The sequence below is a fragment of the Onychomys torridus genome, chromosome 5 (assembly GCF_903995425.1).
Source record: "Onychomys torridus chromosome 5, mOncTor1.1, whole genome shotgun sequence".
Taxonomy (NCBI): domain Eukaryota; kingdom Metazoa; phylum Chordata; class Mammalia; order Rodentia; family Cricetidae; genus Onychomys; species Onychomys torridus.
This window is the reverse complement of record NC_050447.1, coordinates 73,712,524-73,735,097: the sequence shown is the minus strand read 5'-3', so window position 1 is coordinate 73,735,097 and position 22,574 is coordinate 73,712,524. Positions and strand designations below refer to the sequence as shown.

At 39.2% G+C, this 22,574-nt stretch overlaps 1 protein-coding gene across 1 annotated transcript in view; it reads right to left on the bottom strand.

Moving 5' to 3' along the window:
* Positions 1 to 21,513, bottom strand: part of Stam (signal transducing adaptor molecule) — a 56,115-nt gene extending 34,602 nt beyond the window's left edge. Inside the window, exons 1-2 of the mRNA XM_036187706.1 lie at positions 21,246 to 21,513; positions 6,179 to 6,263 (exon numbers count right to left, since the gene is read on the bottom strand). Of these exons, the coding sequence (XP_036043599.1) occupies positions 6,179 to 6,263; positions 21,246 to 21,285 (125 nt within the window). The 5' untranslated portion in view covers positions 21,286 to 21,513. The remainder of the gene's footprint in view (positions 1 to 6,178; positions 6,264 to 21,245) is intronic.
* Between the last annotated feature and the right edge of the window lie 1,061 nt (positions 21,514 to 22,574).

The following is a 22,574-nucleotide window of genomic DNA, read 5'->3' as shown; positions in this document are numbered from 1 at the left end:
ACTCAATAAATTAATAAACTTCCCAAGAACTTACATTTTTATTTCTCAGAAAATATCAGATAAAATGACTATTTTACCTTTTAATTCTGTTTCAGAAATGTTAAGACTGACTTAATAGCCGAATATATCCTTAGCCAACTAAAGAATGACATTATGCTTTCCAATTTCTTCATAACTAAAGGGGAACAATTAATTAACAAAACAGCACCAATTAATCCAGAATCAAATATACAACTTCAACTAATGTGGATAATCAATATTGTGCTCTCTCCAGTTTTTATGTCTACTTGACATAAGCTAGAGTCATTTAGGAAGAGGGAACCTCAAATGAGGGAATGTCCCTACCAGATTAGTCTGTGAGCAAACTTGTGGTGCAAGGGCCCAGTTTACAGTCAGTGGGGCCACCCTTCGACAAGTAGTCCTGGTCACTGTAAGAAAGCAGGCTGAGCAGGTAATAGGCAAGAAGTAAGCTCCTTCGTGACATCTACCTCAGTTCCTGCCTCCAGGTTCCATCCCTGTTTGACTTCCTTCAGTGGTAGACTATGAAGAGGAAGTGTAAGCAAAATAAACCCATTCCTCCCAGAGCTGCTTTTGGTCATTGTATTTTATCAGAGCAATAAAAACCCCAATTAAGACAAATGCCTACCCCCATGTCTATTACACGAATAACTAATAAAACACACCAAAGAAGCTATTTAAGAAGACATTTTAAAGAAACTGGTATCATTCTGAAACTTCACTTGATTTCTAAACAAACAAAGGCTGTTTACTTCATCATATGACCTAGTTGGCATTCTTAACCACTGACTCATACACTGGAACTACACACTAAAAATCATGTGAGTATCTTGAGAAATCTGAAGTATTTTTCAAAACATCAAGTTTTGTGTTTAATATAATCAAATAGTTTGGTTTTATCTTAATAAAAACTACATAACCTATCTGAGAAAATAGGGAGCACAAGAGTAGTTTTCCAAGGTTGGTACAGCTACTAAAGACTATTAATTTTTATTCACTAGTGATTGAATTTTGTTAAATATTCTGTTTATAACCAAAATTGATGCTAAGTTAGAAAATGTTTTTATTTAATCCAATACTAATAGACATTAGAAAAAATACATTTCTAAGAGTGACTTAATTAAGGGATTATATATTAAGTACAGAGTAGCATTTACAAAACAGTGTATACAATATGCTTATTGTAATTGAATGGAGAACATACAATTGTATTTGTGTGAACACAATGAAAAATGTAGATAAAAATGTTTTCACCTACAGAAGGTGGGTATAAGAAAAGGGAATGGGATTAAGATTTGTCAAGCTTCCTCCTGCAGACAGGTATGCTGGTATATGCTTACAATTCCAGCACATGAAGATGAAGCAGGAAGATGAAGAGTACAAGGCCATCCTGTATCCCAGCTTACTGCTCTCTTTAAAAGAAACTTAATGGGAGAGAGAGAGAGAGCTCAGCAGCTAAAATCACCTGCTATGCAAGGTAACAGAGTAAGATACAGTGATAGAGCAGGACACCTGACATCCTCTGGCTTCTGCATGTGAGCAGGCATACACCTCACACAAGACATAACACACAAATCAAACTTTCATTTTAAAAAGGAGCTTAATAGTTTTCTATTACAGACTTGATCTGGGAACTTATAATGTTCCTATAAGGCTAGTCTTTTGGGCATGTAGACACATGGCATCTCTGGCCCACAGTAATTCTAGAGGCACACAAAAATGTTAAACTCCTTTAAAGATTAAAAGAAGAATCTTTACATTAAAATGGTTTAACATACATGTAAATTTTCTTTATAACAATTCAATGATAAAATGCTGCCTTTTTTTTTTTTTTTAAATGGAGAAAGTATCCCATAAAAGCAAAAATGCTTTAGGACCAGGGAAGTCCAAATGACACTCTATGTTATCATTTTCTGTAGTAAAAATATTGAGATACTGCAATAAAGCAGAAACACATGTATGTACATAAACACAAAACATTTATACATACAACCATTCACTCATTCATTCATCATTGCGGAAGCCAGCAGACCCAGAACTCTTCATATAGCAGTCTAGCTTTGAATGCCCATCAATCTTCCTGCCTCTGCCTACTGAGTACTGGGATTACACAAATGGGCCACCAATTCTGGTTCCCAAAACAGTCTTATAGCCAGTCTTACATACGATTTTTAAACCTCAATAATACTGAAACCGTACCTCCATTATAATTTAGATTTCCAAATCATTAACAAGGACTCTAACAAAACATCTCATGTACATAAGCAAATAAATGCTTGGAAAATAATGAAGGCTTACAGTGGCTTTCAACCTGTGGGTCACATAAGTATCCTGAATATCAGATCTTTACATTATTGTTCCTAACAGTAGCAAAAATACAGTTAGGAAGTAGCAACAAAAATAATTTTATGGTTGGGGGTCACCACACCATGAGGAACCGTATTAAAAGGCTGCAGCATTAGGAAGGTTGAGAACCACTGGTTCATAAGCACTAGAGACCAATAGTTCTTGGAGAGGTAGAAGGAGAGAAGGAGGAAAACAGGAAGAAGGAAAGAAGGGAGGAGGAGGGGAAAACCACAAGTGAACAAGAGCAGATGCACAAGAGAACCACCCCTGACAATGATGAAATTATCTCCTAAGCAAATTCCTAGATCTAGTATATCTAATTCAAATTCCTAAACAATAACTCAAATGGTAAGGATACCCTGGAAAAAAAGCATGTGGATTGATTGTTTTTAAAATAGCATGTACTTAAACCTACTGGTGCTGAATAAAACAAAATGCAGACAAAAACATTCTTATAGCTAAAAATGAATAAATTTCAAATATATAAGAAAAAAGGTCTAATGAATATAGCTGGTGCAATGTTAATATAATGAAAAAAAAAAAGACATAATTTCCCCACCATTAGACACCACACAAAATTTCAAGTTGATTTTTAACCAGAAAAATGGGAAACATTTCTAGTAATGAAAGGGAATAAATGCTTGTGATTTTAGACATTTGACCACAAATTATTATAAAAGGTACCTACAGGAAAAAAAAAACACACTAAAGAAAAGATGAAAAACAGTAAGAAGAAAGGACAAACTTCATAACTGTGGTACTAGATAAAGTTATACTTTTACAATACACCGACCAATCTCAGTGTGGTACCCAGTCCTCAGTGGACAAATTCACAAAACATGACTCTAATCAAGGGTGCACACTTAACCAAGTGCCAAGCACTGTTAGACACATTACAAACAAACCAAGCTCAAAGTCCTACCACCTATGAGGAGGAGGAGGAGGAGGAGGAGGAGGAGGAGGAGGAGGAGGAAGTTTTTACCCCTTTGTGGGAAACTATCAAAGTACAGAGAAATCCCAGGAAGGGAAGTTATTTGCTCAGTGTGACAGAGATCAACAGAGCCAGAATCTGAACCCAGTGCCCTTCCAGAGTCCATACTTTCAACCAGAGTTATGTTTCTTTCCTCTACAAAGGGGAAAAAAAAAAAAAAAGCAAACCATTCAGTCTACAAATGCACTAAATACATTTACTACATAAATTACTAAAATATACAAGTAAGAATTTGTCTATTTTTGTCTCTGTTTTACTTGGTGCTTGCTGGGGGCTGAATGCAGGAACTCCTTCAGACCAAGTCCACAGTCTATCACTAAGCTATATCCTCGGCCATGAGATATTTTTGAGGGGCTGGAGGGATGACTCAGCAGTTAAGAGCATTGGCTGCTCTTCCAGAGGACCTGGGTTCAGTTACTAGCACCTGAATGGCAGCTCATAACTGCCTATAACTCTACTTACAGGGGATCCGACACACTCACAGATACACATGCCAGCAAAATACCATTGCACATAAAATAAAATCATTTTAAAAAAGAGAAAGATTATTTTTGACACAGTACTTTGAGGACTAAGAGAACCATGATATTATTGTCAATGAAGAGGATTAAAAAAAAAAAGCTTTGAGAAAAACGACAGGTAAACTGAGTCTGGTAAGACGTATGTCAAAAGGGTGGGAAATGAAAGAAAATGTTCTACATTTAAGGAATAAAGAAACTAATAGCATTTAACTGCGGTTTAAAAAAATGCAAACAAAACACAAGAACAACAACACCCACCACCACTAACAACTCCAGCAATTAATTGCATTGAAGTCAATGTCATGTAGGAAAGAATTAAATGAAGTTCAATGATATGGAAAACTGAAAAGTCACTTCAGAAGGCAAGAATGACATTAACAGCTTTTATACTGCAATTGGGAACCAGATCTAGACACAGAAGAAAAACAGGTTAATGTGCCACCCCAGACAAGAGGAAGTGTTCTCCACTTGCACTTCTGTTGCTATTGCCTGACAATGAAAAGGAACTTAGAGGAGAACGGATTATTTAGTTTACAAGTCCCAGTCACAGTCCACCATCATCAGGAAGAAATCAGGACAATAACTGAAGGTAATCAGAGAAAGAATTAATTTATGCATGCTCAGTGGGTTGTCTGCTTACTGCTCAGCTCAATTTCTCCTTCTTAAAACAGTTCAGGATCCCTACCCACCCATCCTCACCTCTAACTCATCCAGAGTGGCCTGACTCTTGTCACATCAATAAAGACAATCCCCCACAGAAATGCCCACATGCCACCCAATGTTCCAAATAAAGTGGGTCAAATGAAAAGTGAAGGAGAACAGCTAAGGAACATGGCAGTCACTCAAATTTCAGTTAAATTAATGAGCCAGACCAGAAAACAGTCTTTTTTAAAAAAATAACAAACCTGGCTGTTCTGGAACTCACTTTTGTAGACCAGGCTAACCTCAGCTTCAGAGATCCTCCTGCCTCTGCCTCATTAGTGCTGGGATTAAAGGCGTGCACTGCCACCACCACCCAGCAGAAAACAGTCTTACTGTTAAATATAAAGATAAAACTGAAAGAGGTAGAGGGCTAAGGAGATGACTCAATGGCTAGAAGTGTTGCCATGCAAGCCTAAGGAGCCAAATTCAGTCCCTGAAACCATGGATGAAGAGAACTGACTCCTCACTGTTGTCTAGTTGTGGCATGCATACAAACACACACACACACACACACACGCACGCACGCACGCACGCACGCACGCACGCACACTTACTTAAAAAAAAATTTAAGTGAATAGGCAGAGGATACATTTCAAACAATCTTGGTGAACCAAATAAACACAGCAAACCAGAGGCTGAAATCACTGGAATAAAGGCATAGACTGGCCCGGGCCATAAACTGCCTCTGTCTAACCAGGCTTATGGATTATGGACATTTTGTAACAGACATTTTGAAAGAGTTTATGAAGGCTGCATGGCTGAACTGTGTAATGGCTAGGCTTATTAGGATTACCACTAGAAGAATGAAGCACATACCTGACAGTGCCCTGAACCATGCCCACAAATGCATGGTAAATGATATTGCTATGGGCTGAATGTTATCAGGCCAGAAGCTGAAAATCATTTATATGTACATCAGTTAATCCACTCTGAACTGTTTGGAAAGTTTGTAATTTATGATAAGGTTTAAGATTCTACTTTGCTTATCTCTTTCAATCATCATTAATCATTTGAGAAATATAAAAATTCATCTATAACCATGAAACTTGGCAAGTGAGTGAAATGATAGATTTCAGAAAGAAAACGATGCACCATAATGAGTAACAAAGCTCCACCTTGCTAGCAGTCCTATCACCCTCCCAGGCCATAAGGAGTTATATTAGTTGCTTTTCTCATGGTTGAGACCAGATCTGGACCAGAAGCAACTTAGGGGCTTATTTCAGCTACACTTCAAGAAGAGCTACTGTTGACAACTATGTGGAAGACATAATGATAGGAACAAGAGGCAGCTGAATTCAGGAAGCAGACTGGGGACAGGATGTAGGGCCAGGGATAATCCCTGAAAGCACATTCCCAGTGACACATTCCTCCAAGAGGGTTCCACTTCCAAAAGGTTCTACAAGAGTCCCAAACAGCACCACCACCTGGAGACCAAGTGTTCAAACCACAATAGGGGTAAACTAAATAGAACAATTCTTCAAATCTTTTTAGTAAAAACGCTCTTTTCAAACTAATTTAGAATTGTGATATGCTTTACTTTTCTAATTTGTCTTAATTATTAGAAGGATGAACAAAAATTCTTGACTCTTTGAATACTCACCCAGTACGAGATTGGCCCACCTTATCACAAATATCCAAGATGAGGCCCCAGTCCTCAGCAGTATTCATCTCACTAGTTGCTTTTTCTGTAGATTATAAAAGAATCAGAGAAACATTAAAGTAAAAATTGTTATGTTACCACATTCAAATCACCAAACTGTAATGCAATCAAGTCTCAGCATCAAGCCCAAATAGTTGCCAGCACTACGATTAATCAGATTTTGATGTACATTTTTCAAAGTTTTTCTCCTGCCTGCCTGTTCCCAAACATCCAGCAGCAGCTTCTTAAATAACTGACTCCGAATTACTTATAAATGCTCAGCCAGTGGCTCAGGCTTATTACTAACTAGCTCTTATACTTAAATTAACCCATAATTCTTATCTATGTTTGGCCATGTGGCTTGGTACCCTTTCTTAGCTCAACATTCTCATCTTGCTTCCTCTGCATATGGCTGGTGTCTCCTGACTCCGCCCTTCCTCTTCCCAGAATTCCCCTAGACTGGTCGCCCTGCCTATACTTCCTCCCTGGCTACTGACCAACATTTTATTAAACCAAATCAAGTGACAAATCTTTACAGTATACAAGAGCATTAGCCCATAGCAGAGCAGGTTCAATCTATCACAATCTTCCCTATTCACACTTCATTTGCTTTTTACTTCACAAAGAGACTGCAAAGAGATTAAATAAAGAAATATTTTTATTTTCAGAAAATTTTAGCTTGACTTGGTAGTGAAAGGGACAGGGACTAAACACTCATCTCTATCAAAATATTTCAGGTAATTAAGTTATTTATCTACATTTGTTGATTTAGCTTTGTCAGGATGGAGAAGAGAGGAGGCTCCAAAAAACAAATGAAGCTTACTATTTTCCTTAAATAAAACACAACACATTGAGGCCAATAAGATAGCTCAGTGGGTAAAAGCACTTGCCACACTGAATTTGACCTCTGAATCCTACACTTGAAGGAGAGACTTGGCTCTTGAAAGTTGCCCTATGCACACATGTATGCATACACACACACACACACACACACACACACACACACACACACACACAATAAGTCTAAAGCTTGATATATTAAAGACATCAACAGAGGCAGGCAGATTGATTTTTTTTTTCCAAGACAGGGTTTCTCTGCGTAGTTTTGGCAACTTTCCTGGAACTCATTCTGTAGTCCAGGCTGGCCTTGAACTCAGAGATCCGTCTGCCTCTGCCTCCCAAGTGCTGGGATTAAAGGTGTGCACCACCACCGCCCGGCTAGCAGATTGATTTTTAAAAACAAGGGCAGGATAAATATAACAAGATTTTGGCAGCAAACATTTTCTAGCAATATAGATATATAGGTTACCCTACATGGACGATATAAGAAAGGAAATCAAAATAAGAATAATAAAGCCTTAAGAACAAGGCTGTTTTATACTAGAGTTACAAGAAAGTTAAAAAACCGGCAACTTCAAGAAGCTCTAGAAATGAAAATGAAGAAAGAGGACTTAAAAGGAATAAATGCCAGCTACAGTGACATAAGTCTCTAATCCCAATACTTAGGAGGCAGATGCATTCAAGGTTAGCCTGGTCTACGCAGGAAGTATCAGCCAGAGCTACAGCGGTGAGACCCTGCCTCAAGAGAAGAAAATAAAACATTAAGAGGAATAAACAGAAGCCATCTGAAATGGAGGTTGGCCTCTCTTACTCAAGAGTTCTAGTAACTACCTCTCCTCAAAGGGACAAAAAAAATGGATGTTTGCTTTCTGAAGATCAAGCAAAGTTTTTCTGGACTAGTAGACCAAAGAATAGTAGAGATGGGCACAAAAATAAAGTATGAATTCTTGATCCAGCATGTAAGGAGAAAAGATGTCCCTTCAATCCAACAAACCAAAAGATGGATACACTGAAAACCTAATTCTTTTTAGATCCTTCAGGGAAGGGAACTCACCACCAACAGCTGACCCAAAAACTACACAGACTAGCAAACAGAAAGAATTCCAACCTAACACAGTCATCTCCATAGCAACCAATGACAAGCTGGAGGGCCCAAATAGTAGTGACAGACTGGTAGAGCTCAGTGAAGACACGTACCCAAGTTTAAACTCCAGGCATAAACAAAGGGATCCACACATAAAGCAAGCTTTGACTGTAAGAATTGCAGTGGGTGCACAATGGATGTGTTTAAAAAAAAAAAAAAAAATGCCAGGAGGAAAAAGAGGAATCGTTTTCAAAGACCCCAGAGAACTCAGTTCTTAATACAGCCTGTCCTTAAGAAAAATAAAGGTCTATATTTTATTAATAACTAACCAAATTAGTTTAACCAAAGATTAACTCACTTGAGGCAGGAAACTTCCCAACTCTAGCCTCCTCAAGCTTTCCACCTGAAGAAACAGGAGTACCCAACTACATATAGTTCACCTGTAGTTTGTGAAGTTCATGGTCCAGAGGCACAGGCTCATCAAAGTATTTGCCACTCTGCTATGCCTCTCTGATACATTGCTCAGGCCTGGACAAAGGTCAGTAAAGGCCTAGCATTGGTTCCTATTCTCCAGAACACAATGTTGGGGTTTTAGAAAAAATTTACAAGTCATACTAAAAGATAAAAACAATTTGAAAAACAAAGCAAGTTTCTGACTGATAGATGACAGAATGCAAGAGTTAAGAATTTTGGAATTTTGAAAATATGATTACTATGCAAGAATAGTCTACAAGAACAACAGACAAGTGCAAGCAGATAAAAATCTAAGAATAAAAAATGAGTATTAAAAATCAAAATCATAAACAGGAGGGTTAACAAAATTTCTCAGTAAAGTTGCTTGACATGCATTCAGGAGAACTTACTTGAGTTTGATCCCCAGTAAACACATTAAAAAGATATAAGAATAAGAACAGCCAATGGGTGGTGGCACATGCCTTTAATCCCAGCACTTGGAAGACAGAGGCAGGTAGATTGCTCTAAATTCAAGGCCAGCCTCATCTTCAGAGCTAGTTTCAGGATAGCCAGGGCTGTTACACAGAGAAACACTGCCTCAAAAAAAAACAAAATAATTGTAATACTCATAATAATCAGGAGGAAGAAAGAAAGAAGGAGGAGGAGAAGAAGAAGAAACAAAAGCAGAAGCAGCTAGGCATGGTAGTACACAATTATAATCCCAATACTGAGGAGACAGGTGGGTCCCTGGGGCCCATTGGCCCTCCAGCCTAACATCAACAAACTACTTTAACCAGTAATAGAATACATACTCTTCTCTAGCCCATATGCAAACTCACCAATATAGACTACATTTGAACCATAATACACATTAAGACAAGTACTATAAACACAAATCATACAATGTTTGCTTTCAGACCACTACAGAATTAATGTAGTAAGCAATAACTGAAAAATCCTTAAATACACGAAGACAATACACTTCTTTTTACCAATCTGTTTTATGTGTGCATGTGCACACATATGTATGTGGAAAGTCATAGGACAGCTTGCAGAGTCAGTTCTATGCTAACACCATGTAGATACTTGACAAACTCAAGTCATTAGGCTAGGCAGCAAACACCATTACCATCTCACTGGGCCTAGTTTGTTTTTTGTTTTGTTGTTGTTTGTTCTTGTTTTAGGGTCTTTATTTTCAGATAGGATCCCATGTACCCCAAGATGCCTTGAACTCACAATGTAGCTGAGAATGACTTTGAACTTCTGATCCACCTTTCTCTACTTCTCAGTGCTGGGGCTAACAGTGCATCACCACACCTAGCTCATGCAGTTCTAGGAATGAAAACCAGGGCTTTGTGTGTGACAGACTAGCATTTTACCTCTTGGCCCAATACATTTCTAAACAACATGAATAAAATAGTTTAAAGTCTCTGTGATGGTGTAAATAAGAACACACCCATAGACTCACATATTTAAACACTTAGTCATCAGTAAGTGGCATTATTTGAAAGGATTAGAAGAATTAGGGGGGTGAGGCCTTGTTGGAGTGGGAGTGGCCTTGTTGGAGGAAGTGTGTCACTGGGGGTAGGCTTTGAGGTTTCAAAAGCCCAGTCTCCCTCTCTGCTTGTGGATCAGGATGCAGCTCTCAGCTCCTTCTCCAGTAACATGCTCCCTGCTATGACGGAAATGGACTAACTAACCCTCTGAAGCTGTAAGCAAGCCTCCAATTAAATGCTTTCTTTCATAAGAGTTGTCTTGGTACAGTGTCTCTTGACAGCAACAGAGCAGTGACTAAGACAGCCTCCAAACAAATGAAATACAAAGCAAGCTAACAAAAGTGAAAACAGAAAAGCAATTAAAAAAAAACAACAACAACAGCACAACTGTTGAAGATCAGCAAAATCCATATGCCTCTAGGGAAGCTAACTGGGAAAAAAAAAAGAAGATACAAGGTAGTAGTACCAGGAATCAAAGAGAGAATCTCATGAATATTACAAATAAATATTACAAACTCTATGCCCACTAATTTGATCACTTGGATGAAGCAAGCCAACTCCTTTAAAGGTATATGCCTAGACAAGAAAACAGATAATCCAAATAGGCTACCTATTAAGGAAATCAAATCAAGAAAGTTAATAATCTTTTAAACCACCAAGCATAGGGCCCCGTTGGGTTTACAAGAGAATTCTGCAAAACATTTAAAGAAAAATATTACACCAATTCTCCACAATCATTTGCAAAAGACAGAAGCAGAGAGAATGCTTCCTAACGTAATCAATGCTTCCAGCATTACCACTAATACTAAAGTCAGGCAACAGTGTTACTTGAAAACTGTGAATAAATCCTTTACATAATTATAAATGAAAAACTCCCAACAAAATATGAACAAATTGAATTCAACAATGTGTAGAAAATATATACACTTTGACCAAGAGAGAGTTGTACTGATTACGCAAGGCTGGTGAAATATCAAGACTATCACTTTCTGAAAGACTATTATCTTCTGAAACAGCTCAATATAAAAGACAGATACTAAAAACAAAATATGGAGGGTTGAGGAAGAGACTCTAGGAACCACCACCAGAAAAACTTACTCTGATGAAGGTCAAGGGCAAAGAGAACTAACTATATTATCAGCACTTCCAATGTGTGTTTCGTTTTTTTTAAGTATTAACCAGGGGCACTCAGCCAAGGATTAATAGCTGAGACAGATAATCTTCTAACATGAAAGATTAAGAAAAATACAAACAAGTGGGAAAAAGAAATCAGAAAAAAGCAATTTAGGTTAAACAGAAGCTATGTACAAAGGTCAAAGCTGCATAGAAGCACAAAGTAGCTAGTTAGTCTTAACTAGGACACAGCGATAAAGTGACGTTACCATCATGACCTTCAATAGCAAATTCAATTTTTTTTAGCCTAAGATAGATCAACCAATACCAAGATTCATATTTGTAGTAGTTGGTCATAATCATGTTAACAATGAAGCCCCACTTCCTTCTTCTCCTCAGTACCCTGCTAATTCAAGAAAATTCCATATTTGACACACTACTGAGAGCTAGACATAGGTGTTAGAAGGTTTAATAGCATAAAATTCTTTGCAGGCAGGGTTGGGGATTTAGCTCAGTGGTAGAGCGCTTGCCTACCAAGCACAAGGCCCTGGGTTGGATCCTTAGCTCTGGCAAAAAAAAAAAAAAAAAGAGAGAAAATTCTTTGCAGGCTTACAAAATAATCCATATCCTAGCTCTCAGGGATATAGCATAGCTTAACAAGTTAGTCTCTAGCACTGGACACCTAGAATAAACACCTAGCAAGAAAGGCATTAACCCATAGGTACTAGTACATATAGTACTTATGCCTCACTGTCTATATCACCAGTTTTGGGTTGTTACAAAAAAATACCAGAGACTGCTTGCTCTAGCAACCTCATCAATACAGCCTCTAATGAAGACCTCACAGTAGATTTTAACACAATGGTCACATAATTTCATCAAACAGGAAGCAATGGGATTTTAGCGGACAGGCTCACTTTAAAAACTAAAACAGCTCGTTCTTATAGGAACTAATTCAGGTTCCATAAGAACTACAATCATCTCTTCCAACAGTTTGAAACTTCCAATAACCTAACTACTCGCCACTAAGTTCCACCTTTGAAAGGTCCCATCACCTCTCAACAGTGCCATAGTGGGGACCAAGCTTCCAGCTCATGAACCTGAGAGATATATTCAAGCTACAATACTGTTATTGTACAATCTTTTAATAAGTTAGATAAGAAAGTAAGTTATCCATTACTATGTAAGAATACACAATTTTCAAAACATTTTTTATTTCACTGCTAGCTCAGAAAATGGTATCTCAAAGTAAAGGCTGCATATGCAGTTTTTAATTTTCTCTTGCCTTCCTGTCCAGTCCTATCCCTCATTCTCCCACGACTAAAGCCACAAAACTAGAATTATTCTTTCCAAGGGTGTGTTGTAATAACTAAAAGCCATCCTTTCCACAATCAGCAGTAAAAACTAGGATTTCTCTAATCTTCCTCTGCCTTTCTGTCTAGGAGCAGGCCATTAAAAAAAAAAAAAAATTAAGACCCTCCTTCCAGAGGTGTCTTGCTTCACACTCAGGAGAAACAACTGCTGTAACAGAGAGGAGAAGCATCTAGGTCCTGGGAGGTTTCTCCACTCAGTCCATTACTAAGATCTCGTAACCTTTCTATCCAATAACTTTTCTACATAGCTGTGAAAACATCAAATTTAAGCATAAAATGAACAGAACACCCCAGAAAGTGTGGTGCAGAAGAAAGAAAAATAAAATCAAAAAGGATGTTGGATATATTCAGAAACTAAAAAGAAACAGAAAGACCTCTTTTCTTTCTGCTTAAGTGATAAAGCATAAAGCAATACAAACAGAAAAGCATGATGATGAATACAGATTGGCTGTTTTACAGACCACTTTGAAAGTATATAAGAAGACATAACTACACTACAGTGTAACCCATTAGAAGAGTTATCTGTATTAATTCAAAAAACATTAGATGGGAGGCGGTGGCACACGCCTTTAATCCCAGCACTCAAGAGGCAAAGTCAGGCAGATCTCTGAGTTTAAGGCCAGCAACCAAAACTACTACACGGAGAAACCCTGTCTCGAAAACCAAAGGAAAGAGAAAGAGAGAGAGAGAGAGAGAGAGAGAGAGAGAGAGAGAGAAACATTAGAGAGCAAAGAGCCTTGAACAAGCAAAAAATACAATCAGATCTGGGCTGCTAGAAAAAGAATTATTCTCTACCAATATAAAAGCAGCTTATAAGAAAGAAAAAAAAAGAAAACATGAAAAAAAAATTGATGCTACTATAACAACTAAGTTGCTTGCTTAGAATGCAAGTATAAAATGCATTTTGGTTTTGTTCTGACTGGGGAAGAACTGTCCCAAATTTACCTGCAATTGTTCAGGCATCCAAAATACACTAGATTTCTTGAAAATAATCAATCCTATTTTAAATGTTTCAAAACTCATGCTCTCAGTCTAAGTACTGAACAGATGCTAAGAAAGCCCCACAGATAAAAGCTGAGCATCTAAAGCAGGGCTTCAGCTGCTCTGAATCCCAAAAAGACTCAAGCCAGCCTGAACAGGTATCCCTCAGTCTAACATTTACTTCATCTTTGGAAAGAAAAGCCAGTTGTTACTTTGATTTGATAGTACATTTTAATAATTAATTCATCTTGGACTGGTAGCCAAGCAGGCTATTTGTTGTTGTTTTGGTTTTGGTTTTAGTTTTAGTTTTTTTGAGACAGAGTTTCTCTGTGTAGTTTTGGTGTCTGTCCTGGATCTCACTCAGTAGACCAGGCTGGTCTCAAACCCACAGAGATCTGCCTGAATCTGCCTCCAGGGCTGAGATTAAAGGAGTGCACCACCCCCACCCAGCTCAAGCAGGCTATTTTTTAAAGAGATGCCTACCTGTAATTACAACATTTAAATCTTAAAATCTAATTAGAAATACATTTAAGTGATCAAAATGAAACCTATTTTTAAAGTCACTAGCTAACTGAAAGTAATAAACCCATTTCTGATCAACTATAAATTGCCTATTATCATAATTATGACTTTATATTTCCTAAATTAATGACATTTCCAGGCATGAATGGCATCTTAGTTTCATTTCTATGACTGATAAAACACCATGACCAAAAGAAACTTGGGGAGGAAAAAGTTTATTTGACTTACATATCCCAGGTCATAGCACACCTAGCAAAGCCAAAGCAAGACCTGGAGGCAGGAACTGAAGTTAAGACCATGGAGGAATGCTACTTACTGGCTTTGTTCTCCATGGCTTGCTCAGTTAGTTTACTTTCTTATACATCCCAGAACCAGCTACCCAGGGATCATACCACATCAGTAACCAAGATAATGCCCTACAGACTTGCATACAGGCAATCCAGATGGAGGATTTTCTCAGTGGAGGTTCCTTCTTCCCCAGGTATGTCCAGGTTTGTGTTAAATTGACAAAAAAAATTAATAATAATAATCCAACCAGCATACATGGTACACTCCTTAGCAAACATGCTGAACACTATGAATTCCTTTTTTCACTTCCTATGCATACAAAGATCAGCATCTGACTCCAATTTTTTCATGTAAATCAGAAATGCAGGCAATGCACACAGCAGGCATAGTAGTGCATGCCTTTAATTCCATCACTTGGGGCAGAATTAGGTGGATTTCTGAGTTTGAGGCCAGCCTGATTTACAGAGCAAGTTCCAGGACAGCCAAGGCTGCACAGAGAAACCTTGTCTCAAAAAACTAAACCAAAACAACAACAAAAACCACAACAATGCATTTTACAACTCTGAACTGATCACATCATTTCTGTTTCTGCCTCAAGATCAACCAGAGTGGCACAATTCCTAGCTCTTATAAAAAAAAAATTATTTTCTAAATCAGAAAAATATAAACTACCAGTAGCAATTCAACATGGTTTATACACAGCAAATAAAGTAAAAACTATCAATTTCTAAGATAAAACCAGAGCATAGGGCAGGAGAGGGGGCATGGACATCACTCACACTCACATACAGACACACACAGACACACAGACAGACACACACACACACACACACACAAGACTTGCTTCTAAAGAATTCAAAGCTTATCATCTCATTTTATCTTTAGATTATCTCTACAGTTGTGGTGGTTTGAATGAAGATAGCCCTCTATAGGTTCATAGAGAGTGATACTATTAGGAAGTGTGGTCTTGCTGGAGTAGGTGTGGCTTTGTATGTCAACTGGGGGGTAGGCTATGAGGTTTCAGAAGCTCAAACCAGGCCCAGTGTCACTCTCTCTTCCTGCTGTCTGCTGATCTGAATGTAGAACTCTCAGCTCCTTCTCAAGCACCATGTCTCCCTGTATGCTTCATGGCATGACGATAATGAACTAAACCTCTGAACTGTAAGCCAGTTCCAATTAAATGCTTTCTTTTAATTGGAAGAGTTGCTGTGATCATGGTGTCTCTTCACAGCAATAGAACACTAAAGTCAAAAAGAGGAGATTAAGGATTTTCTAACAGTACTCAGAAGGATCACACATGAATGCCTCAACTGAATTTTAAGTCTTCTCAACAGATTAGACTTTTTACTGATAAGCAGGTATTTCTGATATTCTAAAATGACTTGTTGAACTTTTGAGGAACTAAAGAAATGGGACAGGATAATTACCTGTAACAACCACTCTATAGGGAAAAGATTGTCATTAGTTTTAAGATGTTACAGTTCTTTAAAACTCGACAGTGGGGGGTTGGGACTCAGTGGTAATGGGTATGCTTATATTTCAGACACTGGGTTCAATCCTCAACATTCAAATGAAAAATATTAAGCTAGTGAAAAGAAATATATTTCAGGCCATAAGAGAGATATATCTGACCAAACACAGTTGTATAAAAACAATAAGGAGTAGAAATATACCCTTAAAAAAGGAATGGAAAATGAGGCTGCAAAATTAAAAAGAAGCCAAGTCAGACACAAGAGCTCCAAATCTGCAATCCCAGTATTTAAATGCAGAGGCAGGTAGATTGCTTCAAAATACAGCCTGCTTCACATAAAGCAGTTCAGCCTGTCAAGGTTTTACAGCAAGGCACAAGGGAGCCAGAAGATTTGAGCTGTTATAAGCCATCATGAGGAGTTCATATAAGGTTGTAGATTCAATTAAAAATATCTTAATCAAAAGGATTACATTTACATTCTTTACAGGGTTTCTTTGTGTAGGCTTGGCTGTCCTGGAACTAGCTCTGTAGACCAGGCTGGCCTTGAACTCACAGAGATCCGCCTGCCTGTGCCTCCAGCGTGCTGGGATTAAAAGTGTGCACTACCACCACACAGCACATTTACATAACTAAAACACAACCATCACTAAAGAAAGAAGAAAACAACAGAAGTTTCTGTATTAATTTGAAAGGTATTTACAGATTATAATGGTAAATACCTTTGCAGTTGCAGAAGGACTCAAAGCATACACACTATACCAGAATCCTTCATTATAGTTTTAAACGTATTGAATTTGAGGTAAATAAAGCATATTCAACACCAGTAAAGAAGCAGAATATCAAATGTTTGACAAATAATCCTGATAGCAACCTTATGAATGAGATATTTTCATAACTCCTTACAATACTAGAAAATGAATTCAAAGGAGTTTGATCCCGTCCAATACAAAATTCTCCCACTCACCAACAGTAATTTAACAAATTGCCTATTATCATAATTATGGCTTTACATTTCCTAAATTAAATGTGCAATTTTTTAGCCAAAGCCAAGATCTCGGCAATTTGTTAAATCTCACTTTTTGAAGAATAATTAACTTATTTATTTTTATTTAGACAAGGTCTTACTATATACCTTTGGCGGGCCTGGAATTCACAAGGTAGACCAGGATGTCCTCTAACCAGAGATCCACCTGCCTCTGCCTCCTGAGAGCTGGAATTAAAGGAATGGGCCACCAAACCTGGCTGCTAACTTACTTTTATAAAAATCAAAAAACAGCATTTAACAGAGACAAAGGAATAATTCAAAGACATTTCTTATTGGCGCTAGCCTTGCTGTTGCACACCTGTCAGCTCAGCACTTAGGAGGCAGAGGTAGGAGCACCTCAAATTCAAGGCCAACCTGGGATACACAGTGAGACTCCATTTCAAAACAACAAGGCCAGGAACTGAAGAGTGTAGGTAAGCGGTAAAGTGCTTCCCTGGCACTTGCAAGGCCCTCATTGGATCTCCAGCACTGAAGGGAGGAAGAGGGACTGGCACTCTGATATTTTAAAAGTCAAGATCTATGGAACATTATAAAACAATCAAATAATGAAAAGAACAACCTGGAAAGGTAAGTTCAGTTTTCTAATAGACTGATTTTTTTAAGTGGTAACAAAACACCAAACTAACAATCTAGAAAATTATCAGTAATTCATTACTAGATAAATTGTGTGTTTAGTATGTTCTAAGATTTGCCCCTAATGTACTAGGGACAGGAATGAAAAGCTCTCATCTTTATAAAGTTTATACCACACAAGACCATCAATTAATGAACTTATCAAGAAAATGAACAGCTGTGAGTATAAAACAATGAATTATTTGTTTTAAAGAAGGCAACTAGAAAAGCCTCTCTTAGAATGTGAATTCTGAATAGAGTCCCAAAATGTGATAGACATCACAACCTTAAAATACCTAAGGGAACAGTAATATAAGGAAAGAAAATGGTCCTATGAAGCTACAGAGGCAGAAACGCTTGGAATGCTCAGATCCAAGAAACTTAACATGACAGTGAATCCAAAGATCACAATCGTATCTTTCTTTATGTGTTGACATAGAAAATTGCCAGAGATTTCTGAACAGGTAAGTCACCTTATCCAGTACTTTTTAAAAACTAATGGCGTCTATAAATGAAACCTTATTGAAGGGCAAAGAGTAACGAGAAATCCTACCACAAAGCCCCAGCCATAGTCTGCCTAAAGGGGGTTGAGATGGCTGAGTATGCTAATACTGAGGTAACAAGGTTCTAGACAGAAGTTAAGTAGAGCCCAAAGATCTCACTGTCAGAATGGAGTATGAGAGAACCAAGGATGACTCTTCCACAGCAGACCTGACTAACAGGAAATATTAGTGACTCGGTCCCTGAGATGGTCTAGGACAGCAGAGTGAGAAGCTGGGAGAACAAAGTTTCTGCCATGCTTGTTTCTAGACTCCTATCAAAACCCAGTGGAAATATCAAGTAGATGGATACCTAAATCTCCAATACAGATCAAGACTATTTAAATTTGTGAGTCACTGGAATACACAAAGTGTTTAATGCTAAAAGAGTAGCTTTTTTTTTGTTTTAAAACTTACTTCACAAATTAAAAAAAAAAAATTCTATGTGCTTTTTAAACACTGGCTCAATTCTACCAACTCTGTGAGTTAAGAAACATTATAATTATAATTCTTATACTACATATGTAAAAGCAAGGAAACAAAGGTACAGAATATCTAACCAACTACCTCAAAGCCACGCTGCTGATAAACAGCAAGCCTAAAATTTGAATTCAAATAAATCATTCCAAATTCTACTTAACACTAAGTAAGCATCCTAAGGCTTTAAGAGAAGAAAGTGTCAACGGAGAAGAGGTTTTATTACTGAGCCCAGGTTGCTCAACATTGAGAGACTGAAAAAATAAAAGGCAAAAAGACTAAAAGCTCAGAAGAAAACACTTTGGTGTCCGAGAAACCTATGGGTAAAGCACAGAAGAAAAATTTATGACTTGATAAAAAAAAAAAAAAAAAAAATGGATGAGGAACTGACTTTTGGAACTGGTAAATATAATCAGTAGGGAACTTGATGGTATAAACTATCTTTATAATTCAAACTAAATTTTAAAAAAATCCAGCTGGGCGTTGTGGGCACTATCCAGCACTCAGGAGGCAGAAGCTAGCGGAACTTTGTGAGTTTGAGGCCAGCCAGCCTGGTCTACAAAGCGAGTTCCAGGAAAGGCCCAAAGCTCCACAGAGAAACCCTGTCTAGAAAAAACAAAAAAGTCCATGTCTAACAGGTTTAACATATTTTCAACTCAGCAAGCATTTATTCAAAGCCAGCTATGTAGCAGCCACCAAAAAAGAACAAAATAAAGAATACAATGATATCTAACGTGTAATTTTAGTAAACACAAAAATGTTGAAATTTGTAAGAGTTTGGGGAAGGTGAAAAATCACAATAGCTCTGAAACACAAAGTATTTAAACACTCCAAGAGACCTTAAATAATGCCTAAGACTTTCAAAATCATGACTGGCCATGAGAGATTACTGGCATCTACTGAGTAAAGAGCAAAAAGAAAGCTAACAGTCTTCACTGTATAGAACAAAACCCCTTAGGGATTTTATCTATTCCAAACTGTCAATAATGTTGCTACAAGAAGGTTGCAGGAATCGGCAAATAATTCAGGTAGAACAAGTGGGAATCTAAGTTGACCTTAAAGCATGAGGACATATACGTAGAAAGACAGATTAAATAACAGAGACAAAAACTTAAAGGCAAGAAGGTGCCTGTGTTTGAAATGCGTGGCATGGGTAGCAAGAATAAGTTTAAAATTGTGAAATCCATCTGAATCCAGTGCAAATGTGAGTTCAAAAAAAAAAAAAAAAATCAGAAGGAACACATATTAGGTTCTGGGTTCCATTGTTCCATTCCCAATACCACAAAAACAAACAAGCCAAGAGAATATAAATGTGACTGATTAGCAGGAAGCAAGATGCCATTACAACTACAACCATTACAACTGTAGGAGCCAGGCGTGGTAGCGCACACCTTTAATCCCAGCACTTGAGAGATACTTGTCTGAAAACACAAAACACAAATAACCAACTAGATGGACATAGGTATAAGTGCTGGGAACAGAAGCAGCAAGTATTGTTTTATTATAAGCACTTGTCCTGGAGACTGATTCAATAAGTTGTAAGCCTGCCAAAGAGCAGCAATGTGATGGTCTTCATAGTTCTCGCTCTTCAGTCAATGAACACTGTGTTCAGTAAGTACTGGTGCAAAGCACTTAGTAAACACAATTTTCCAATTCATTACTTATTTAGCATTATTGATGATTTCTACAGTTCCATCCACTGCTCAGATTCGGGACACTCATTTAAGTCACTATGAGCCAAGCAGGAAGTGGCAGTAATAGGATTTCCAGTGAGATGCTACAAAGAGTTCAAAGAGCAAAATTTAAAATTCATCTCTCATAAACAAAATTCATAAGGCCACTCTCACAGGTTATCTTACATTCTTTCACTGTAGTGATGGTTAAAATCGGTCTTATGGGATTAGGCTATGGTATTGGTTTACGCTCGTTCTACACTTTGTTTGCCAGCATAGTTCCATGTGCATTCAAGTCACCCCCAAATTCTCCTTCAAGAAATTCAAATCCCATTTTTACCTTCAGGCCAAAAAGAGACGGTCAACCTGTTAAACTGATATGATCGATATCTAATATCAATGATTCAGAAAAAAAAATTAACATTCCAGACCTCTTCCTAGACGCAAAATCCTTTTCCACGCTTCCCCAAGGCAGAGGCCCAGCCTGAGGAAGGCATGCCAAACGCTCACGTCTTCAACAGCGTTTCAGCTGTTGCCAAGTAGTCCACCTTCATCTCTCCCAATATTTCAATCTACCCATCATCAGACCTCTCTCCTCCAGGGACCGTTATAAGAGCGGTTTATAAAAACCCTAAGTAACCTTACCTAAAACATTTTGCCCGTTCCCTGGAGCTTTCCATTGGGCCGGGCAAACACTTTGGCCATAGGGCTTATAATCAGTCTGCTCAAGTCGAGATACGCCCCGGCCCTTCCCCAGAAGCCCAGCCCCAGCGGCAGATGGCTTCGTCGGCTAGCTCCTCCCGAGGCAACCCTCTACCCCAAATCCCTTAAGCAATTCCTTCCAAGCCCCTCGAGCCCCCTACCAAGGCCCCTTAGAGGGGTTTACTCCTATTTCTTTCGAAGAGGACGAGCCAAGTCCTCAAGCCTCTCCCGCCTCGGAACGAGGGGCCCGGGAGAGAGGAGCGCGGGCTCGGCCCGGGAGTCCAGCATGAATGCGGGGGGTGGGCGGCGTGGGCTCGCAGCCTGGCGGGGAACCGACGGAGGGCAGTGAGAACACTCACCAACATCCTGGTCGAAGGGATTGGTGGCAAAGAGAGGCATGTCCGCTGCGTGCCGAGGTGTCCCCGGGGACTGCCCCTCGACAGCGCGGCAGTCAAGGGACGACGGAGAAAGGAGGCCCCTCAGGTACAAAAACAGCAACACAGACGGCCCGGGCAGGGTCCTTCTCAGCCCCTCCTCTCACCCACCCCCAGCAACAGAGGCGGCGGCGGCGGCAACAGCAGAGAAGCGGCACAGGCCCCCGCGCGGGGCGTGTCGGGAATCTAGGCGACCGGCGCGCTGCCTGCTCCAGGTCTGTCGAGAGCCCTGCCCTTCCGCCGAGACCCACGCGAGGAGCCGCCTCTACCGCTTGCTCTGTTGACCTCCCGCCGGTCCGTGGGAATCGCGGCTAGGTTCTCGGCTTCTCCTTTGCTCGGGCGTCTCGGGAGGACGAGGTCCTTCCGGCGCGCCGAGGCCGACTAAGCACCGCTGGAGTGAATCAGAGACTGAGCACGAAAGACGGCTCCGTTTGGGTCCAACCGAGCCCTTGGTTTTGAACTCCTTGAGTCTATTCGCTGGGTCGCTGTGGTATTGTCATCCCTCTGGAAGGTCAGACAGTCCCTCTGGGTTACCCGAGTAAAATGTTCAGTGCGCCGGTCTGAGGGGACAAGGAAGTTGCTGGGATGGAGTCATGTGAGCTGGTGGAACTGGCTGGAGCCCCTTGGAGGGGAGTGTCGAGGCGCGCAGCCTCTGGAGAGGCCGCGGTAACCAAGGCTGGCTGCTTCCCCAGCGTGAGATCAGAGGGAAGCCTGCTGGGTGTCGGCACCGACTGAGTAAATGTGCAGTCACTGCGCCCCTGGAGTGACTGGAAGATGAGTCCTTCGCAGCCCGAGATAACCACACGTAGCCAACAGCAGAAAAACAAAACAAAAACGAAAACTGGAACCAGACCTTGACGACTTGAAAATGTTGATTTGGTGATCTCGTGTGTACATGTGTATGGCACGCACACACACACACAAATTGCCCTCTAAATCATGTGGAAATCTTAAAGGATCATCTCTTGGAAGTATTACATAAAGTTAGAGATTTCGTCTTGCACATACAGTGAAATTATGCAAAGTATGCCCAAATAGAAACTCATAAATGTAGCTTATAAACAGATACATGTCAACAACAGAATTGCTATGACAGTACAAAAAAGCTTGCTTACAAAACTGAATTTAAAATGAAGTCGAATTTTGAAGAGGTGAGCAACTTAAAGTAGGGGTTAATGTTTTCAGTCATTTAAAAATAAAAAGAATCCCCCGGGGGGGGGGGGCGGTGCACTCCACTAAGGAGGGCTAAGGGAG